The sequence below is a fragment of the Oryza sativa genome, chromosome 1 (genome assembly GCF_034140825.1).
Source record: "Oryza sativa Japonica Group chromosome 1, ASM3414082v1".
In the NCBI taxonomy this organism is placed as follows: Eukaryota; Viridiplantae; Streptophyta; class Magnoliopsida; order Poales; family Poaceae; genus Oryza; species Oryza sativa.
The window spans coordinates 38,616,039-38,631,537 of NC_089035.1; the positions used below are offsets into that span (position 1 = coordinate 38,616,039).

The following is a 15,499-nucleotide window of genomic DNA, read 5'->3' on the forward strand; positions in this document are numbered from 1 at the left end:
GGACGAGAGGTGCAGTTGCATTGGTTGGTTTCAGGCTTGGGCGTGGTCCTCTTTACCGCTATTCTCTGAATCCTAGCACACACCTGCCCGTGGGGCACCGCCTTCAATGGTCGTGGGCCTAGGGGGCAAACAACCAGGCAAGGATCAAGATCCCCAGTTTGCCACCAATAGCCTGATGGCAAAACCAACCTCCTCAAAATATTGCAGCTAATGCTTATGGTAGCTCATACTAGTCATACTACATCTCACACTTCTCACTTAAGGACTGGTAACTCACAATTTATGCACAGATTGTTATACAATAGATAGTAGATCATTTTTTTTAAGAAAATGGAAATGGTTTACATCTCCAGATTCTACCATAAGGCGCACGGCCAATAGATAATAGATCAACATGGATAGATACACAAGCCCGATTCTTCTATGGTCGATGGAATTTACGGTAACGGAGGTCTAAAGCAGACAGGGAAGAGTACTAATACAGAGATCAGTTCTAGTACATAGCTCAGCTAAGCCAAAGAAAGTATTTATCAAGTTCGTCCCGCGCGGGGACAGAGCACTACTAAAACGGAGACAAATGCAGCCACTAACCAGGGACCATTGGCTGTCCTGATTACCTACATAGAGATACCAAACAGGCTGCAGCACCATTATGGTACTTGAAATGATACGTTGGAAGAGCCAGTTAGCCAGAGGCTAGCCTTGCTCATCATTACCACGCCATACTGGCAGTGGTAACTCAAACCCAGTCAAGTCCCCCATGGGAGTCAAGGGACAAGCTCATGATTCTACAGTCCCATTAACTCTTGCAGAACACTGCCCATGCAAATGCAAGCTAGATGCCAGACAGTGAGGACAAGAATTGATAGACAAAAACCAAATTGCATATGTAAATGAAAAATGAGCATAGTGCAAAGCTTCTAGGTTTAACGTTGAAATGCACACAGGAAGGTTAAAAAATAACTGTTGCAGTTTGGAAATGTTTTTGTGCAGATCGAACGCAGGGATATATGTAGAGTATTCTAAGTAGCATTGTGGTTGTCATGGTCAATCCAAGATATTCTAGTCTATGCAGTTAATAGCAGTGATCAAAAAGGAGGGCGAACTTTTCTTTCCTGCTGATCAATACACTGAGAAAAAACTACCTGTGTCTGCGTCTCTTGGCATTTTCTTCTGTGAAGGATTCCCATGCACTATGGTCAAGCTTGCTCAAATCTTCTAGCTCTGCAATGGTAAGCAGGTATTGTGTAAGCTTCACCAGCTCTTGATCAGTGCCTCTGTTTGAATGGGTCCTCTTGTATGGTTTGATCACAAGACCATTCTGTGGATTCATGACAAAGTTCCTTCTGAGGTCATCAAACATGATTGTGTTTGTTTCATTGTACTGCATATGAAAGAAACAGAAGCAATGAGCAAATAATTCAATGAGAATCAGTCACAAATTCACAGTACCACGCCACTACTAACCTCGGGGAACTGAGCCCAAATGACACCAAGAGGCTTGCAATCAAAAGTTTTCTTTTCTGACAGGTTTTCAGATTGCACAGTTATCATCGCCAAGTGATCCATAAGAGCAGTAATTTTGTAGTTGGGGTTGCCAAGAACTCCAAGTTGGTCCATCTTCATCCCCACCCATTTCATGCTGCATTCAAAGGCCAATTGTATTTTTCTTTACTTGTTTCACAGCACAACCATAACCAGTTAACTGATAGATCAGGATCACAAAACGCTTACCTAGTTGCTGACCATATCATGATATCATATTCTGAATATGCAGCAGAGAGGAACTCGTGTAGATCTGTGAAGAGGAATATGGCATCAATCCTCATGACAGCTCATTGGAAAACATAATAGTGGTGATGGGAGATGCCCTTACATGGACGCATCAATTCGATAGGGTTCTCAGCAGCGGACCTATGGTCGAATAGAGTATAATCAATGTCTAAGACAAGCAGTTTTTTCCCTTTGCGGCATGGATTCAATATCTTGATCTACAGAAATAGGAAGAAGAAAAGATAAATAATAAATTCGACGTCTATGTACATTTAACAAGATAGCAATTAGATCAGTGACCTGCTTTCACAACCAACAGCATCAAAAAGCACTATACTTGTATGAGTAGTAGATTATTACATTAAGTAGAAGACACACGCCAGAGTCAGATAAAAAATACTCCCTCCATTTCATATTATAAGTCGTTTAACTTTTTTTCTAATCAAACTTCTTTAAGTTTGACCAAGTTTATAGAAAAATATAATAGTATTTTCAACACAAAACAAACATATTATCTAAATATATTCAATCCTAGATTTAATGAAACTAATTTGATATTTTAAATGTTGCTGAATTTTTCTATAAACTTGTTCAAACTTGATAAAGTTTGACTAGGAAAAAAATCAAACAACTTATAATATGAAACGGAGGGAGTAGCAAATAGACAAGGTGACAACAGATAGTGGGTAATAGAGCAGATGCCAGCCTATAGAGGAATTTCAAAAACTACTTACTATTCTACTCCAAGTGCCTATATGATACCTTTCAGCACAATAAGACATCTACTACAAATCCCAAGCATGCAAAACAACAATTAGAAGTAAAACTAGTACATCTACATAGCTAGATGAGGAATTGACGATAACTTGTGGAACATAGTAGCACATTGCAGTAACCTGAAAATCGCTATAGCGCCCACAAATGTCCAAAATCTCTATCCACAAAAACTACCTCCCCTAGGGGCTTAGACTTATGGATCATTGCTAAGAAAAGAAGTTTCTGGCTATGGCTTCAATCAGCACCACACAAGAGAGAGAATAACCCTCGTCACTGTTATGGCTTTGGTCTATGAGCAAGTGAAACCACAAAATATTTCTAGAATCGACATGCTGACATACTAACAACCTGAACCACGCTAGGAAATATTACCAACTTCATGTAGGTCAAAGGAACAAGCACTAAGATGTGGCTCAGGCTGTCAGAACAAACAGGATATTGTGGAACCATAAAAGCATGGATAAGGAAGAAGCATATGACAGGAAACGAAAATGACACGGGAATATACCTTATATTGACTTGCACGCCGTTTTAGTTTTTGCTTGTAGACATCTTTATCCTTGATAGCAGTAACTTCATTCTGGCCTATTTCATAATCATTGAGTATCTCTGGATCATCTTCTTGGTCCACAAATATTTCATCTTCAACAGTGCTGAAAGATATACAAAATTAATGCAAAGTAAATAGAAAGCACCTTCAAATGGGACATAAGTACATGGTGTACAAATTCAAATTTTCAAACAGAACCATTATCTTTGAGATGTAACGCAGCAAAAGAGTGATTTGAACCATTGAAAAAAAAAACCCTGAAAACTTGAATATGCTGCTGTTGACTGTTGAGTAAAGCCAGAGTGCTAAATCAATATTAAGAGGAGGTCCATCTCCCATGGTTCATCTTGGAAATGATAAAAACAGATCTGAATCAGGAAAGGTATCAAAGCTCTCACCTCACAGTGCCTCACTAGAAAAACCACAAGTGTCACACCAAAGTATATTCAAGGTAAATGCTTCACAAACTTCCTCTGCAAGCCCTCCATAAGGCATGTTTTTTTCCCTAAAGAGGAATACTACATTACAAGTGTTCATAATTAGCGCAATTACATGCATTTTTCTCACCATCCAAGCATCCACTACTGATCCTACAAATGGAAGTACTATGGAGTGGACAAAATATTAGAAACAAAAAGGTGTGTCAAATGAAAGTTCTTTGTAACAGCCGTCCCAATATAAATAGCATAAGATCCTCCTAGTCTTCTACACCATTAGAAGGTTATCACATGAATGAACAATAATAATCAATCTACACCCAATTTACAATTTGCCAGCTATACAACCTTACTGTGTATAATTAAGATCTCTACTACATAAAAGGGACATATTAGTGGTGGTGGTGGTGAGTCTGCCATCACAATACTATTCCTTGAGTTGGTGCGATTCATGCGGATAATAAGGAACCTCTTGAACTAATTGGGTTTTTGTGGATAGCTCATTTGTGCACATGTGCTGTAATAGGGTTATCTCATTGATTTATGGTTGGAAGTATATATGTTCTCTGAGAAACATATACAACTTTTCATGTTTAGCTCTTCTGGTATATTTACTTGAGATCTGTTGCAAAGCATGAGTTTAGTTAGCAATAACGAATCATGATCCAACCATGTGCAGAATATCGGATTACATCAGTGGCTCAAACCACATAGCACATAAGCATTTAACAGTCAAGAACATACTGACATATAAATTAGTTTGCAAATTTTACCAAGAAATAACATTCACATAAGTGGCAAAGCATAATGAGTAACTTCACATTATAAAACAGAATAAAAGGAAGCTAATCGAATTATGTCCATAGGTAGGGTTTCAAGTTCAACAAAGCAAACTTTCAGAATAGGACACAGATCTATACCCTAAACGAAAATTTTGACCATATACCCTCCGTTTTGATTGAAATTGAGGATTCACCCTGCTGACCCACATGTAAATGACCTTAGATGACTCAAACATGTCATTGGCATAGGAGGGTAAATCCTCAATTTTCCATCTAAACGGTAAATGATCTGATCTCCCGGCCTAAATGGTATTGTCCAAACTCGAAACAGACTTTCTTTAAAGTTCAAGTTCAACAAAGCACACTTTCAGATTAGAACACATCAACACAGATCATAGGCTTAAATGGTACTGTACAAACAGACTAACTAGTTTGCCCCTGGATCATCATTCAGGTTCTTCAATCACCACCAAAAACATGCCAACTGAACATATAACATCAACCACCATCCAATTTCGCATCACTATCAGAAACACATCAGAAAAGAAACGATAACGGGCCTCTAGAGATTTAAGAAAAACAACATCCTGCTGTTTTTCTATTTAAAAAACCCACTAATCCATAATCATTTTGCAGCCATTGGTAACACTAATGCATCAATTTAACAATAAATTCACATGCTCCACGGATGATTCCATTGCAACTACAGCACTCCCGAATGTGTTCAAACTGTGAGGAATCAAGGTTTGAGAAGGTTATTCCTTCCTCTCAGATGAACACCACATAACCTCAGTCACTCCACGTTACTCCACGTCCATTCGTGAAACTAATCTAATAGACAAACGTCTCCACATACTGCTACTGGATGTCAATCCCAAACTTCAAATACCGTTCCCAGCATCTGAGAACCCATAGGAAATAAACAACAATTTCAAATCATGAACAACGCGATGCCACTGGATCGAATAGATCGGTCGAATCACCAACCGAAATCCAACATTCCCCCGAATTACGAGCTAATCATCCAGTTCAACGACGAGTAACCAAATGTTTTCGCAGTCAGGTATCTGCAGAACACGAGCGAGAGTAGACACGGGACGGCACATGGAGGTGTAGGGTTCGAGGAGGAAGGAGGGTATTGCGCTTACCCGATCATGTTGATCTTGACGTTGGGCTTGAAGGGGATGGAGGAGATGAGCTCGGAGTCCTTGCACTCGTTGAGCTTGAACTTGGGGTAGAGCAGCTTCTGCCGTTTAGGGAGAACCCCCGTGACCTCGCAGATGCGCCGCTTCAGCTCCCCCAGCGTGTCGTCCCCGACCACCCGCACCGTGTAGTCGTTCCCTTTCCACTTCGCCACCAGCGTCATCTCCTCCGGTGGCGCTGCCTCCGCCACGGCGGCAATCGCCTCCGGGTCCAGCGGCGGGACCGCCGCCGCCGAGGACGAGGACGCCTCCGCCATCGGCTTGGGGTCTGAAGAAACAAGTGGAGGTTTTGGGGGAGGAGAACGAGAATGATGTGTGCTCTACAGCTCTACTGTTCCTTCTGTACGGGGCGGAGAATAACAGGAGGCCAGGCGTTTACGTAACCGCCACTGGAAGGCGGAAGCGGAATTGTTGAACAGCAGATCGAAGATAGCGAACGGATGGGCTAACCTGCACTCAGTGGCGGATTCAAAAATTTTTATGAGTCGGGCAAGTCTAACAACAAATGAGGTATATACAAGCCTATATAATTCATAGATAACTTTAGTATGAACATTTGTTTTAAAAGTTTGTGTTGAGCGCGTTTACTGTTGTACTAGTTGCATTGTACTGTCTTGCCGGTGACTAAGAAAGGTGATTACTAAGATAATTAGGCACTAATTTACTGGTGAATTGTTGCGTGCAGCTGGTGGAGCCAGGGCCATTGCCTGTTCAAGCCGGGCTTTGGCTCCGCCACTGCCTGCACTGTTATTGGAGATCCATACTCCCTCCATCCTATCTTCTTATATAGTTGGTACCCATTAAGAGACATTTACTTCTATAAAGTAAGACATGCAAGAAGCCACATCATCAACAATTTTAAGCCATCAGATCATATTTAGTACAAATTTTATAAAAAAACAAACCTAATACGAGAATACTACGGAGAATGGATTATCATATTATGTTTGTTTTTTATGGGATGAAAAAAGTGTCACCTAGATGTAACACATTTTAGTACTATAGATTTGGATATACTCAAATGTCGTATTATGTTTGTTTTTTATTGACGAAAAAAGTATCATCTATAGCTGCAGTCCAACCATGCGATTTTAGGCTTTAACTCTACCTTTAAAAAGAGCCGAGCATGTTAGAGTGATCTGAAAAGATAAACTAAAAAGATGAAGCGGGATTCAGACTACTCCAAAGCTATACTTGAGATTTCGCTCTTGGAGTTAGCTAGAGTGTTATCAAATAGGTTATAAGGGCATTATAAGTGACTAACTGATGTGGTTGACCCAATTTAGGCCTTGTTTAGTTCCAAACTTTTTATTCAAACTTTTAACTTTTCCATCACATCAAAACTTTCCTACACACATAAACTTTCAACTTTTCCATCACATCGTTCCAATTTCAACTAAACTTTCAATTTTGGCGTGAACTAAACACACTCTTACCCGATCGATCATTCACATAAACTCCTCTCTCTCCCTCCTAACCACGCTCCTCTCCTCTCCTAAGTCCCAACAACGCTTGGCTCGATGACTGGGCTCTAAATTAGATTGTGCTCTGTATGTCTGGTGAACAAAGAGATGTTGTGATTGATTGAAATTAGAATGTAGGTGAAAAAAATGTTACTACTTTTAGGATAAATTTTAAATATTGTGTATTATTTTTTTTTTGATGGAATCCTGAGTACTTGCATTTGCGACTGTAATCTAGACGTTGTGCATTTGAGTAACCATCAACCACTTGTATCTTCAACATTGATTTTGTTATGATGTCACTCCCTTCGTTTTGAACTACTTATTATCTGAGATTTGTTCTAAGTCAAATATTTTCAATTTTGACCATTAATTACTAGAAATTTATATAGCTTAACGACATGTGAATCATATATCATAAAATTGCTTTCTCTAATGAATTTGAAAACATAAACCTAAATCTTATGATGTTAAATTATATGATTTTTTAAAAGAAAATACGGTCAAAGGTAAGAATATTCGACCTAGCTAAAATAATTTTAAATAGAGAGAATTGTATTCATAACAATAAATATATTATTATAATAAAACTAAATCAATTTTTAACACAATTCAACGCGTTAGAAGGGCTAAACAACATGATTTGTTAGTTTGCTAAAATTTGTAGCGCCTAAATCTGGAACAAAACAAATTCCAATGGCATATTTGGTTCGCTGCAATTTCTAACACTATTAGATTTTGGCACCATCTGATTTTGGTAAGATAACAAACCATACATGCTTTAAAAATACCACTATCTTACCAAAAAAATACGCAGCAACAAATTCAAACCTACGCAATACTATAATTTCCCCTTGAAATTCGGAAATGTAACAAACACTTGACTCTACACCCTACCTTGTCAAAATGTGATAATGGCAAATATTTATATTTTGCATGTCTGAGGTTGGCTTCAACATGCCCCTGCCCTGGAGCTTCCTAAAAGTATCCAAAGTGAAATTTAAATAAAACACTAGATATGTGAAAAGTGGTGATTGTTCATTTTTGTGATCGAAAGCTGTTTTTTTTTTCCTTCGGGGATTTTGTTTGTATGTTGAAGTTGGAAAGTAGATGTGGAACCCTAATTGAAGTCGATTTCTGGTAGTACAAGTTTGAGTTGAGAAGTTAGGATCAAACTTGTTGAAAGCTGTGACAGAGCGCCGTTCGCTGGACACAGATCCTGAACGCATCTTCACTCCACTACCCCTGTACAGGCTGTGCATCACACGGGGGTCGTCACGAAAACGTGGCACTCGTCCAGGAGACGGGACGGGGGTCCACCGCCGAAGCAGCGGTCGCTCTCATGGACTCATCGTCACCCGAGGCCCGACCAAGGTCACATGCGCGGATGCGCCCCGCGACTCCGCGACGCCGACGCGATCCACGGTTCCCCGGCTTCCCCTCCCTCCCCGCGTCGCGTCGCGTACGGCATATCCATCCCCAATCCGCTGCGTCCGCTATCCCCCGAACCCATCGGCCACGGCCAGCTGCAGCGCACGCACGCACCGTCCTCGCGCCGGCTGCCCAACCCAAGCCGCGAGTGACACTGCGTGCGTGCCCATCGCGTGTGTCGCGTTGCGTTTGCTTGCGCGGAACGGCGGGAGAGATGGGGCGTCCACACCGTCGTCGGGACTGTGGGCACGGCGCGGCACACCGAGAGAGGTGCCGCATCCAATCCAAACAACTGCACTCCACTGTCCCCACTCCCCCGGCGCGGCGTCTCCCTCCCCACGCTATTTTATACCACCACCACCACCACCGCGTGGTACTTGCTCATACGCCGTATCGACCACCACCCTCGACGGCGGCCATGGCGGGCGCCTCCTCCTACTTCTCGTTGCGGAGGCTACTCCTCCTGCTGCTGCCGCTGGTACCGTTGCTCGGCGCCACCACCGCCGCCGCAGCGGGCGCCAACTCGAGCGTCACGTATGACCACCGCTCCCTCATCATCTCCGGCCGCCGCCGCCTCCTCATCTCCACCTCCATCCACTACCCCCGCAGCGTCCCCGAGGTATGCACCCCACCCCGAACGCCAGCACGCGCGCATTGCGGTGGTACTACCGGTAACCTCGCTGCTCGTGCTCGCAGATGTGGCCGAAGCTGGTGGCCGAGGCCAAGGACGGCGGCGCCGACTGCGTCGAGACCTACGTGTTCTGGAACGGCCACGAGCCCGCCCAGGGCCAGGTCCGGGCCGCCTCTCCAAAATTTGTGATGGATTTAGCATGTTCGATCCGTGATAAACCTGTGTGTTTTGTGTGCGATTGGTGAATGCTGATTGCAGTACTACTTCGAGGAGCGGTTCGATTTGGTGCGATTCGCGAAGATCGTCAAGGACGCCGGGCTGTACATGATCCTGCGCATTGGGCCGTTCGTCGCCGCAGAATGGACCTTCGGGTTTGCCTCTTCGTTATACTGATGCAGTGTCACGATTGGTTGTAGTTGTGCAGAATTATGGTGATTCGATTTCTCTGGGTTGATGGGTTTATCCGTTTATGTGTGCGTGGATGTACAGGGGCGTGCCGGTGTGGCTGCATTACGCGCCCGGGACGGTGTTCCGGACGAACAATGAGCCGTTCAAGGTGTGGCGGGCTTGTGAATTTCGTGGCGTTTTATTTGGGGAGTTTGCAAGTTTGGTGATGGTTATACTGACATTTACTTACGCAGTCTCACATGAAGAGATTCACGACGTACATTGTGGATATGATGAAGAAAGAACAATTCTTCGCTTCGCAGGGTGGGCACATCATCCTAGCTCAGGTCTGGACATTGTCATACTAATCCTAATTGGGGCGCTGAAACATCAATCTGTTTCTATCAACTTTGAGATAGGTGTACTTCACAATTGACGGCAGAATTGGTGCACTGTAGGTTGAAAATGAATACGGAGATATGGAACAAGCGTACGGAGCTGGTGCCAAGCCATATGCAATGTGGGCAGCTAGTATGGCTCTGGCTCAGAATACTGGTGTCCCTTGGATCATGTGCCAGCAGTATGATGCGCCTGATCCAGTGGTTAGTTTCTAACATTCAACACATTTTGCTTAATGAAACATTTCAACCATGAATTGCTCCATGAAACATACTGGCAGTCAGTGTATGGTGTAAAATTCTTTGAAAGACCAGCACATCTGCTATATTTTGTCACTGACAGTGTATGGTATAAAATCCTTTGAAAAGTTTTTTCAAAATCTGAGAGATTGTGGTAGGCAAACTGAACAGTGAACAGCAGATAATCTGTGGCACTTGAAATCGTAACCTCGCAATTGGTGTTTTTGTACTGCTATAGCTATCAGGATTGTCTTTCCATAACGTCTTCAAGTATTCTTCCCGTCATTGTGTGATTCATAACATCTTGGCATATTCATGTGATTGATACTGATGTAAATAAAGTTTTTGCATATGCAGTAACTTTTCTTTTGCGGTTACACTCACGCATTCAAATTTACTTTTGCAGATAAACACTTGCAATTCATTCTACTGTGATCAATTCAAGCCAAATTCACCAACCAAGCCAAAATTTTGGACTGAGAATTGGCCAGGATGGTAACGATTTTGACATATTAGCAACAGACTCCATCTAGTACTTCTCATGTCTTTATAGCACAATATGGAGTTAATATTGTAGATGTTTTAAAAGAGAAGCTAATTGATGTGCTGCTGCTTGTTTCTTCCTATTTGAATTTAGGTTCCAGACCTTTGGCGAAAGTAATCCCCACAGGCCCCCTGAAGATGTTGCATTTTCTGTTGCACGTTTTTTTGGGAAAGGTGGCAGCCTTCAGAATTACTATGTGGTAATTGCTGTTGCAGAAGTTACATTTTAATTTGATAAAGGCACACTGATAATTGTTTTCTGTTGATTGCACTACCAAAGATTTACAGTCAAGTTCAAGCATCTTGATACATTTTTAGTCATTTGAATACAATTTGTCAGTATGAATAACTAGTGGAAGCTCCATATTTCTGAAAGTTGAATCAAGTTTTCTCTATCCTTTTGAAGTACCATGGTGGAACAAATTTCGGTCGCACTACTGGAGGGCCATTCATTACTACTAGCTATGACTATGATGCACCGATCGATGAATATGGTTTGGATTTATTGCTGTTATTAATTCCATCAAACTATTAAGCCTAAAGAGTTCTTAGTAGTATTAGTTGATCTGAAATGCAGGCCTTAGGAGACTTCCGAAATGGGCTCATCTAAGGGACCTTCACAAATCTATCAAATTGGGCGAGCATACCCTGTTGTATGGTAATTCGTCATTTGTTTCTCTGGGGCCTCAACAAGAGGTAGGTTTTATCGTTATAACCTTTGACCTAAATCTGGTTTCAATATTATATGAAAGCTTGCATCAAAACTTCTTATGGATATTAACTTCAACCCATCTCTGCTGTAAGGAGCATTGTACATTTAAATGCTGCTTATGTCTACCATACTGTAACCCATTGGTGTTTTAATGCACACTGCTATTCACTTTTTGCTCCTGTATTTATCCCCTGATTAAATCATTATTTTCTTCTACCAACTTATGGAATTGATAGTGTCCCATTTTTGCTTGCAGGCTGATGTTTACACTGATCAATCAGGAGGATGTGTTGCATTCCTTTCTAATGTTGATTCAGAAAAGGACAAAGTTGTTACTTTCCAGAGCCGGTCGTATGATCTTCCTGCTTGGTCGGTCAGTATCCTGCCTGACTGCAAGAATGTGGCGTTCAACACTGCAAAGGTATTTGATTTTCTATGTCAATGGTCTTCTGAATTACAACATGCATTGCTGCAAAAAATGTTTTTCTTAAAAGAAAAAAAGCCTTGTCAAAACAAAACGGATAGCACCCTTCTCAACAAATGGAACATGGATAGCAAAGGAATTAAAAAGGAGCAAAATAAATGGCAAATATCAGAATATTTTATGCTTAATCCGAGTTATATAAAAAGTGCCATATTGCACGAAGTTCTTTTCTCCCAAATAATTGTAGCTCCTGGCTCTTCATCTTTAGGTGCGATCTCAAACTCTGATGATGGATATGGTCCCTGCAAATTTGGAATCATCAAAAGTTGATGGGTGGAGCATTTTCAGAGAGAAATATGGGATTTGGGGTAATATCGACTTAGTCCGAAATGGATTTGTAGACCATATTAATACAACAAAAGACTCTACTGACTACCTATGGTACACAACAAGGTTGGTATACTGCAGTCTGTTTCATATATACTACTTCTATTGCAAATAGATATGCATGTAACAATCCAAAAAAGAGATCTTAGTATTGTCCATATTATAAGTTTTTTTAACTATGAACTTTCAGTTAATTATGTGGTCTTTATTCTTTGTGGAATATGCAGTTTTGACGTAGATGGAAGTCATCTGGCAGGTGGCAACCATGTTCTTCATATTGAATCCAAAGGCCATGCTGTTCAGGCTTTCCTGAACAATGAGCTTATAGGTTTGTTGCTTACCCTTACTTTGCTGAGAGACCATCATCAAATCACCATCCAATACCATTTTCAGTTCAGCCGAATCTTCTGAATGCCCAATCATTTCCATATAATCAAAATATATCCCTGAAATGAGAGTTTTATATAATTGTCACCTCTTCTTCTTCATCTTTTTTTCCCCAAAAAGACAACCATATATATCTTCAGCAGCACTTTCTTTGCATATATACACTTTACAGTTCTCTTCAATTATTGAGTTCTTCTGTTTAATGTCATTACTACTTGCAAATCTTTCTTAGGTAGTGCATATGGTAATGGCTCAAAATCAAATTTCAGCGTGGAAATGCCCGTCAATTTGAGGGCTGGGAAGAACAAACTTTCCCTATTGAGTATGACTGTTGGTTTGCAAGTAAGTGCCTACGTTTACTGAGTTTTACATACGAGTGTATGACTAAACTTGAGGCATATCCTTTACATGCAAATTGCTATTTATGGCATGTCAATTGTACCCACTTTTGTCAAAAGAAAGTTCTAACTGTACCCTATAGTTTGTTAAGCCTGCTATTTTAGCTTCAAGTTAAAAATGCTTGAATCATCTGATTGATAAAAACTGTGTGCCTTTTAAGAATGGAGGACCCATGTACGAATGGGCAGGAGCCGGCATTACAAGTGTGAAGATCTCAGGAATGGAAAACAGAATAATTGACTTGTCTTCCAATAAATGGGAATACAAGGTACAAGATTGTTGAATTTGTTCAGATATTTGTGTAATGAACTCAATTGATGATAAAGTAGTATACTGTTCCTTCAAAGCCATTCTATAATTTTTCTCCTCTCTTTCTATGTACTTGGGTTTGCTTTCTATGATGACATATCCAGTATTTGGGGCAAGGTGAGGTGTAATGTTTATGTGAATCTTATGTATTTGTTGGTAGATTGGATTGGAAGGGGAATATTATAGTTTGTTCAAGGCTGATAAGGGGAAGGACATAAGGTGGATGCCACAGTCTGAGCCACCAAAAAATCAACCAATGACATGGTACAAGGTAGCCTTCTTCGGTCTATATTTTCCATACGTGTTTTTCTCATCGTACTACTTGCGGTAAACTACTAATGCAACATACTTCTAGGTAAACGTTGATGTTCCCCAAGGAGATGATCCAGTTGGATTAGATATGCAGTCTATGGGGAAAGGCCTGGCTTGGTTGAATGGAAATGCCATTGGGAGGTATTGGCCCAGGATAAGTCCTGTCAGTGACAGGTGTACTTCCAGTTGTGACTATAGAGGAACGTTTTCTCCAAATAAGTGCAGGAGAGGATGTGGGCAGCCAACTCAAAGATGGTATGTGACGATTTTTGGCACAGCTCACAATACCTTTTTTTTCATACTTCTCACATTTCACATTTCTGTTTGCATTTGGTCAAGGTACCATGTCCCACGGTCATGGTTTCATCCATCAGGAAACACCCTTGTGATTTTTGAGGAGAAGGGAGGGGATCCTACAAAGATCACATTCTCAAGAAGAACTGTGGCAAGTGTGTGCTCCTTCGTGTCAGAGCACTACCCTTCCATTGACTTGGAATCCTGGGATAGGAATACCCAAAATGATGGTAGAGACGCAGCAAAAGTACAGTTGTCTTGCCCCAAGGGTAAAAGTATCTCTTCTGTTAAGTTTGTGAGTTTTGGAAACCCCAGTGGAACCTGCAGATCTTACCAACAAGGAAGCTGCCACCATCCGAACTCAATATCTGTTGTTGAGAAGGTAATATGCACAGTTCTTGCACAAAAAGTGCACATCTAATCTAAAACTTGAGAGCCTTTGATTCTGACTTTCTGATATACGTCGATGCATGTGGATTTAGATCCATCAGTTCTGACTTGTAGCCATAGAGCAACTGGAATTATATTATGTTTTTACTGTTCCAAACCAGGGAACACTGGGTTGGGCACATAGGAGGGTAAAAACTTTCCATTTCAAAGGAGCCATGAGTTCCCTATGAGTTGTCCAATAACTATTTCTGGACTGAAGTTATATGGAGATCTTGATATTACTGACCATCAAACTTTATAATTGTGCTGAACTGTTGTTTACTTTATCTTGGCAGGCCTGTCTGAACATGAATGGCTGTACCGTCTCCTTGTCAGACGAGGGATTTGGAGAAGATTTATGCCCTGGGGTCACCAAAACACTTGCGATTGAGGCAGACTGCTCTTAAGGAGTTTAACTCAGCAATGAGATCCATCGCTACAGATTCGCTCATCAACTTGAAGCTTATAGTGCTTGGTACAGTAGCATACTACAACAACTTCGAAGTGAAATCCTACCTAGATTTAGATTACGACCTGTTATGAGCATGATTTGGCACTTTGTTTCTTTGACTTCTCTTTTGCTCAACAATATGTCCAGGTACCCTTGACGGGTCGCCATTGTGGATGCTAACCATCCACCCGAGCAAAGGAATTAATTGCACTGCATTCCCAGGTTTGCAATGGACTACTGTATGATTCAGAAACATGAAGGCATGAACGAGCTTCTATGAGCCCAAAAGGAATGGGATATAATATAATATGATATATTGCGATGCCCATGAAACATTTCATAATTGTCATTTTCTTCGTGTTTAGACTTGCTGATATGTAGACACCAGATCGCACTGGAGAAAGTTCTTGGATTGCTCTCTTCATGTTGTGTCGCGTCATGATATTTCTGGATTAACCTGTGAATGAATCTATGGTTGAGGCAGCAGGTGGTCAACACAGTAGTTCATCTCTCGTTATGATTGGGGAGACAAAAATAAGTTGCTCACTGTGCGGGTACTGTGATGTTGCTAAGATCACAGTGCGGAAGAAACCACTAGCTTGTGGCTCCATTGGCCGTAGATTCTGGATAAGATTAAGTAAGATCTGCATTCCATTCCATGGCGTACGGAATGGATGTTATTAAATCTTTGATTAGCCATGGATTAAGGAGCCGGGGCCTTTGACTGGATGCCGCTTCATGTTTTCCTTGTCATGTGAGTATTATTTAGGGGCCCTCGAAT

At 41.3% G+C, this 15,499-nt stretch overlaps 2 protein-coding genes across 3 annotated transcripts; one reads left to right on the top strand and one right to left on the bottom strand.

The window, feature by feature from the left end:
- Positions 1–907: 907 nt before the first annotated feature.
- Positions 908–5,851, bottom strand: LOC4324776 (ubiquitin-like domain-containing CTD phosphatase). The gene is made up of 6 exons (XM_015765397.3): positions 5,468–5,851; positions 3,059–3,203; positions 1,877–1,991; positions 1,735–1,798; positions 1,468–1,642; positions 908–1,384 (listed from the first exon to the last, which is right to left on the bottom strand). The coding sequence occupies exons 1-6, from the start codon at positions 5,776–5,778 to the stop codon at positions 1,142–1,144; spliced, it is 1,053 nt and encodes a 350-aa protein (XP_015620883.1). The 5' UTR covers positions 5,779–5,851; the 3' UTR covers positions 908–1,141.
- Positions 5,852–8,568: 2,717 nt separating this feature from the next.
- Positions 8,569–15,201, top strand: LOC4324777 (beta-galactosidase 3-like). Of its 2 annotated transcripts, NM_001396873.1 has the most exons (20): positions 8,569–9,034; positions 9,112–9,207; positions 9,305–9,417; positions 9,536–9,602; positions 9,688–9,780; positions 9,892–10,035; positions 10,478–10,566; positions 10,709–10,814; positions 11,021–11,108; positions 11,192–11,310; positions 11,583–11,747; positions 12,019–12,203; positions 12,365–12,465; positions 12,757–12,866; positions 13,084–13,191; positions 13,393–13,503; positions 13,588–13,799; positions 13,884–14,220; positions 14,564–14,742; positions 14,866–15,052. In NM_001396873.1, the coding sequence occupies exons 1-19, from the start codon at positions 8,630–8,632 to the stop codon at positions 14,672–14,674; spliced, it is 2,760 nt and encodes a 919-aa protein (NP_001383802.1). In that variant the 5' UTR covers positions 8,569–8,629; the 3' UTR covers positions 14,675–14,742; positions 14,866–15,052. The 2 variants fall into 2 exon arrangements, with proteins under 2 accessions (NP_001383802.1, NP_001383801.1); NM_001396872.1 differs by having other exon boundaries at positions 14,564–15,201.
- Positions 15,202–15,499: the final 298 nt, after the last annotated feature.

Bases quoted from the DNA above. Each gene is read 5' to 3' on its own strand.
- LOC4324776 (XM_015765397.3), bottom strand. From the start codon at position 5,778: ATGGCGGAGGCGTCCTCGTCCTCGGCGGCGGCGGTCCCGCCGCTGGAC. The intron at 3,204-5,467 runs GTAAGCGCAATA...TATATCTTTCAG, and splicing joins GTCAAGATCAACATGATCGG to CACTGTTGAAGATGAAATAT. The intron at 1,799-1,876 runs GTAAGGGCATCT...TCCTCTTCACAG, and splicing joins TATCGAATTGATGCGTCCAT to ATCTACACGAGTTCCTCTCT.
- LOC4324777 (NM_001396872.1), top strand. From the start codon at position 8,630: ATGGGGCGTCCACACCGTCGTCGGGACTGTGGGCACGGCGCGGCACAC. The intron at 12,466-12,756 runs GTTTGTTGCTTA...AATCTTTCTTAG, and splicing joins CCTGAACAATGAGCTTATAG to GTAGTGCATATGGTAATGGC. The intron at 14,221-14,563 runs GTAATATGCACA...TTATCTTGGCAG, and splicing joins CAATATCTGTTGTTGAGAAG to GCCTGTCTGAACATGAATGG.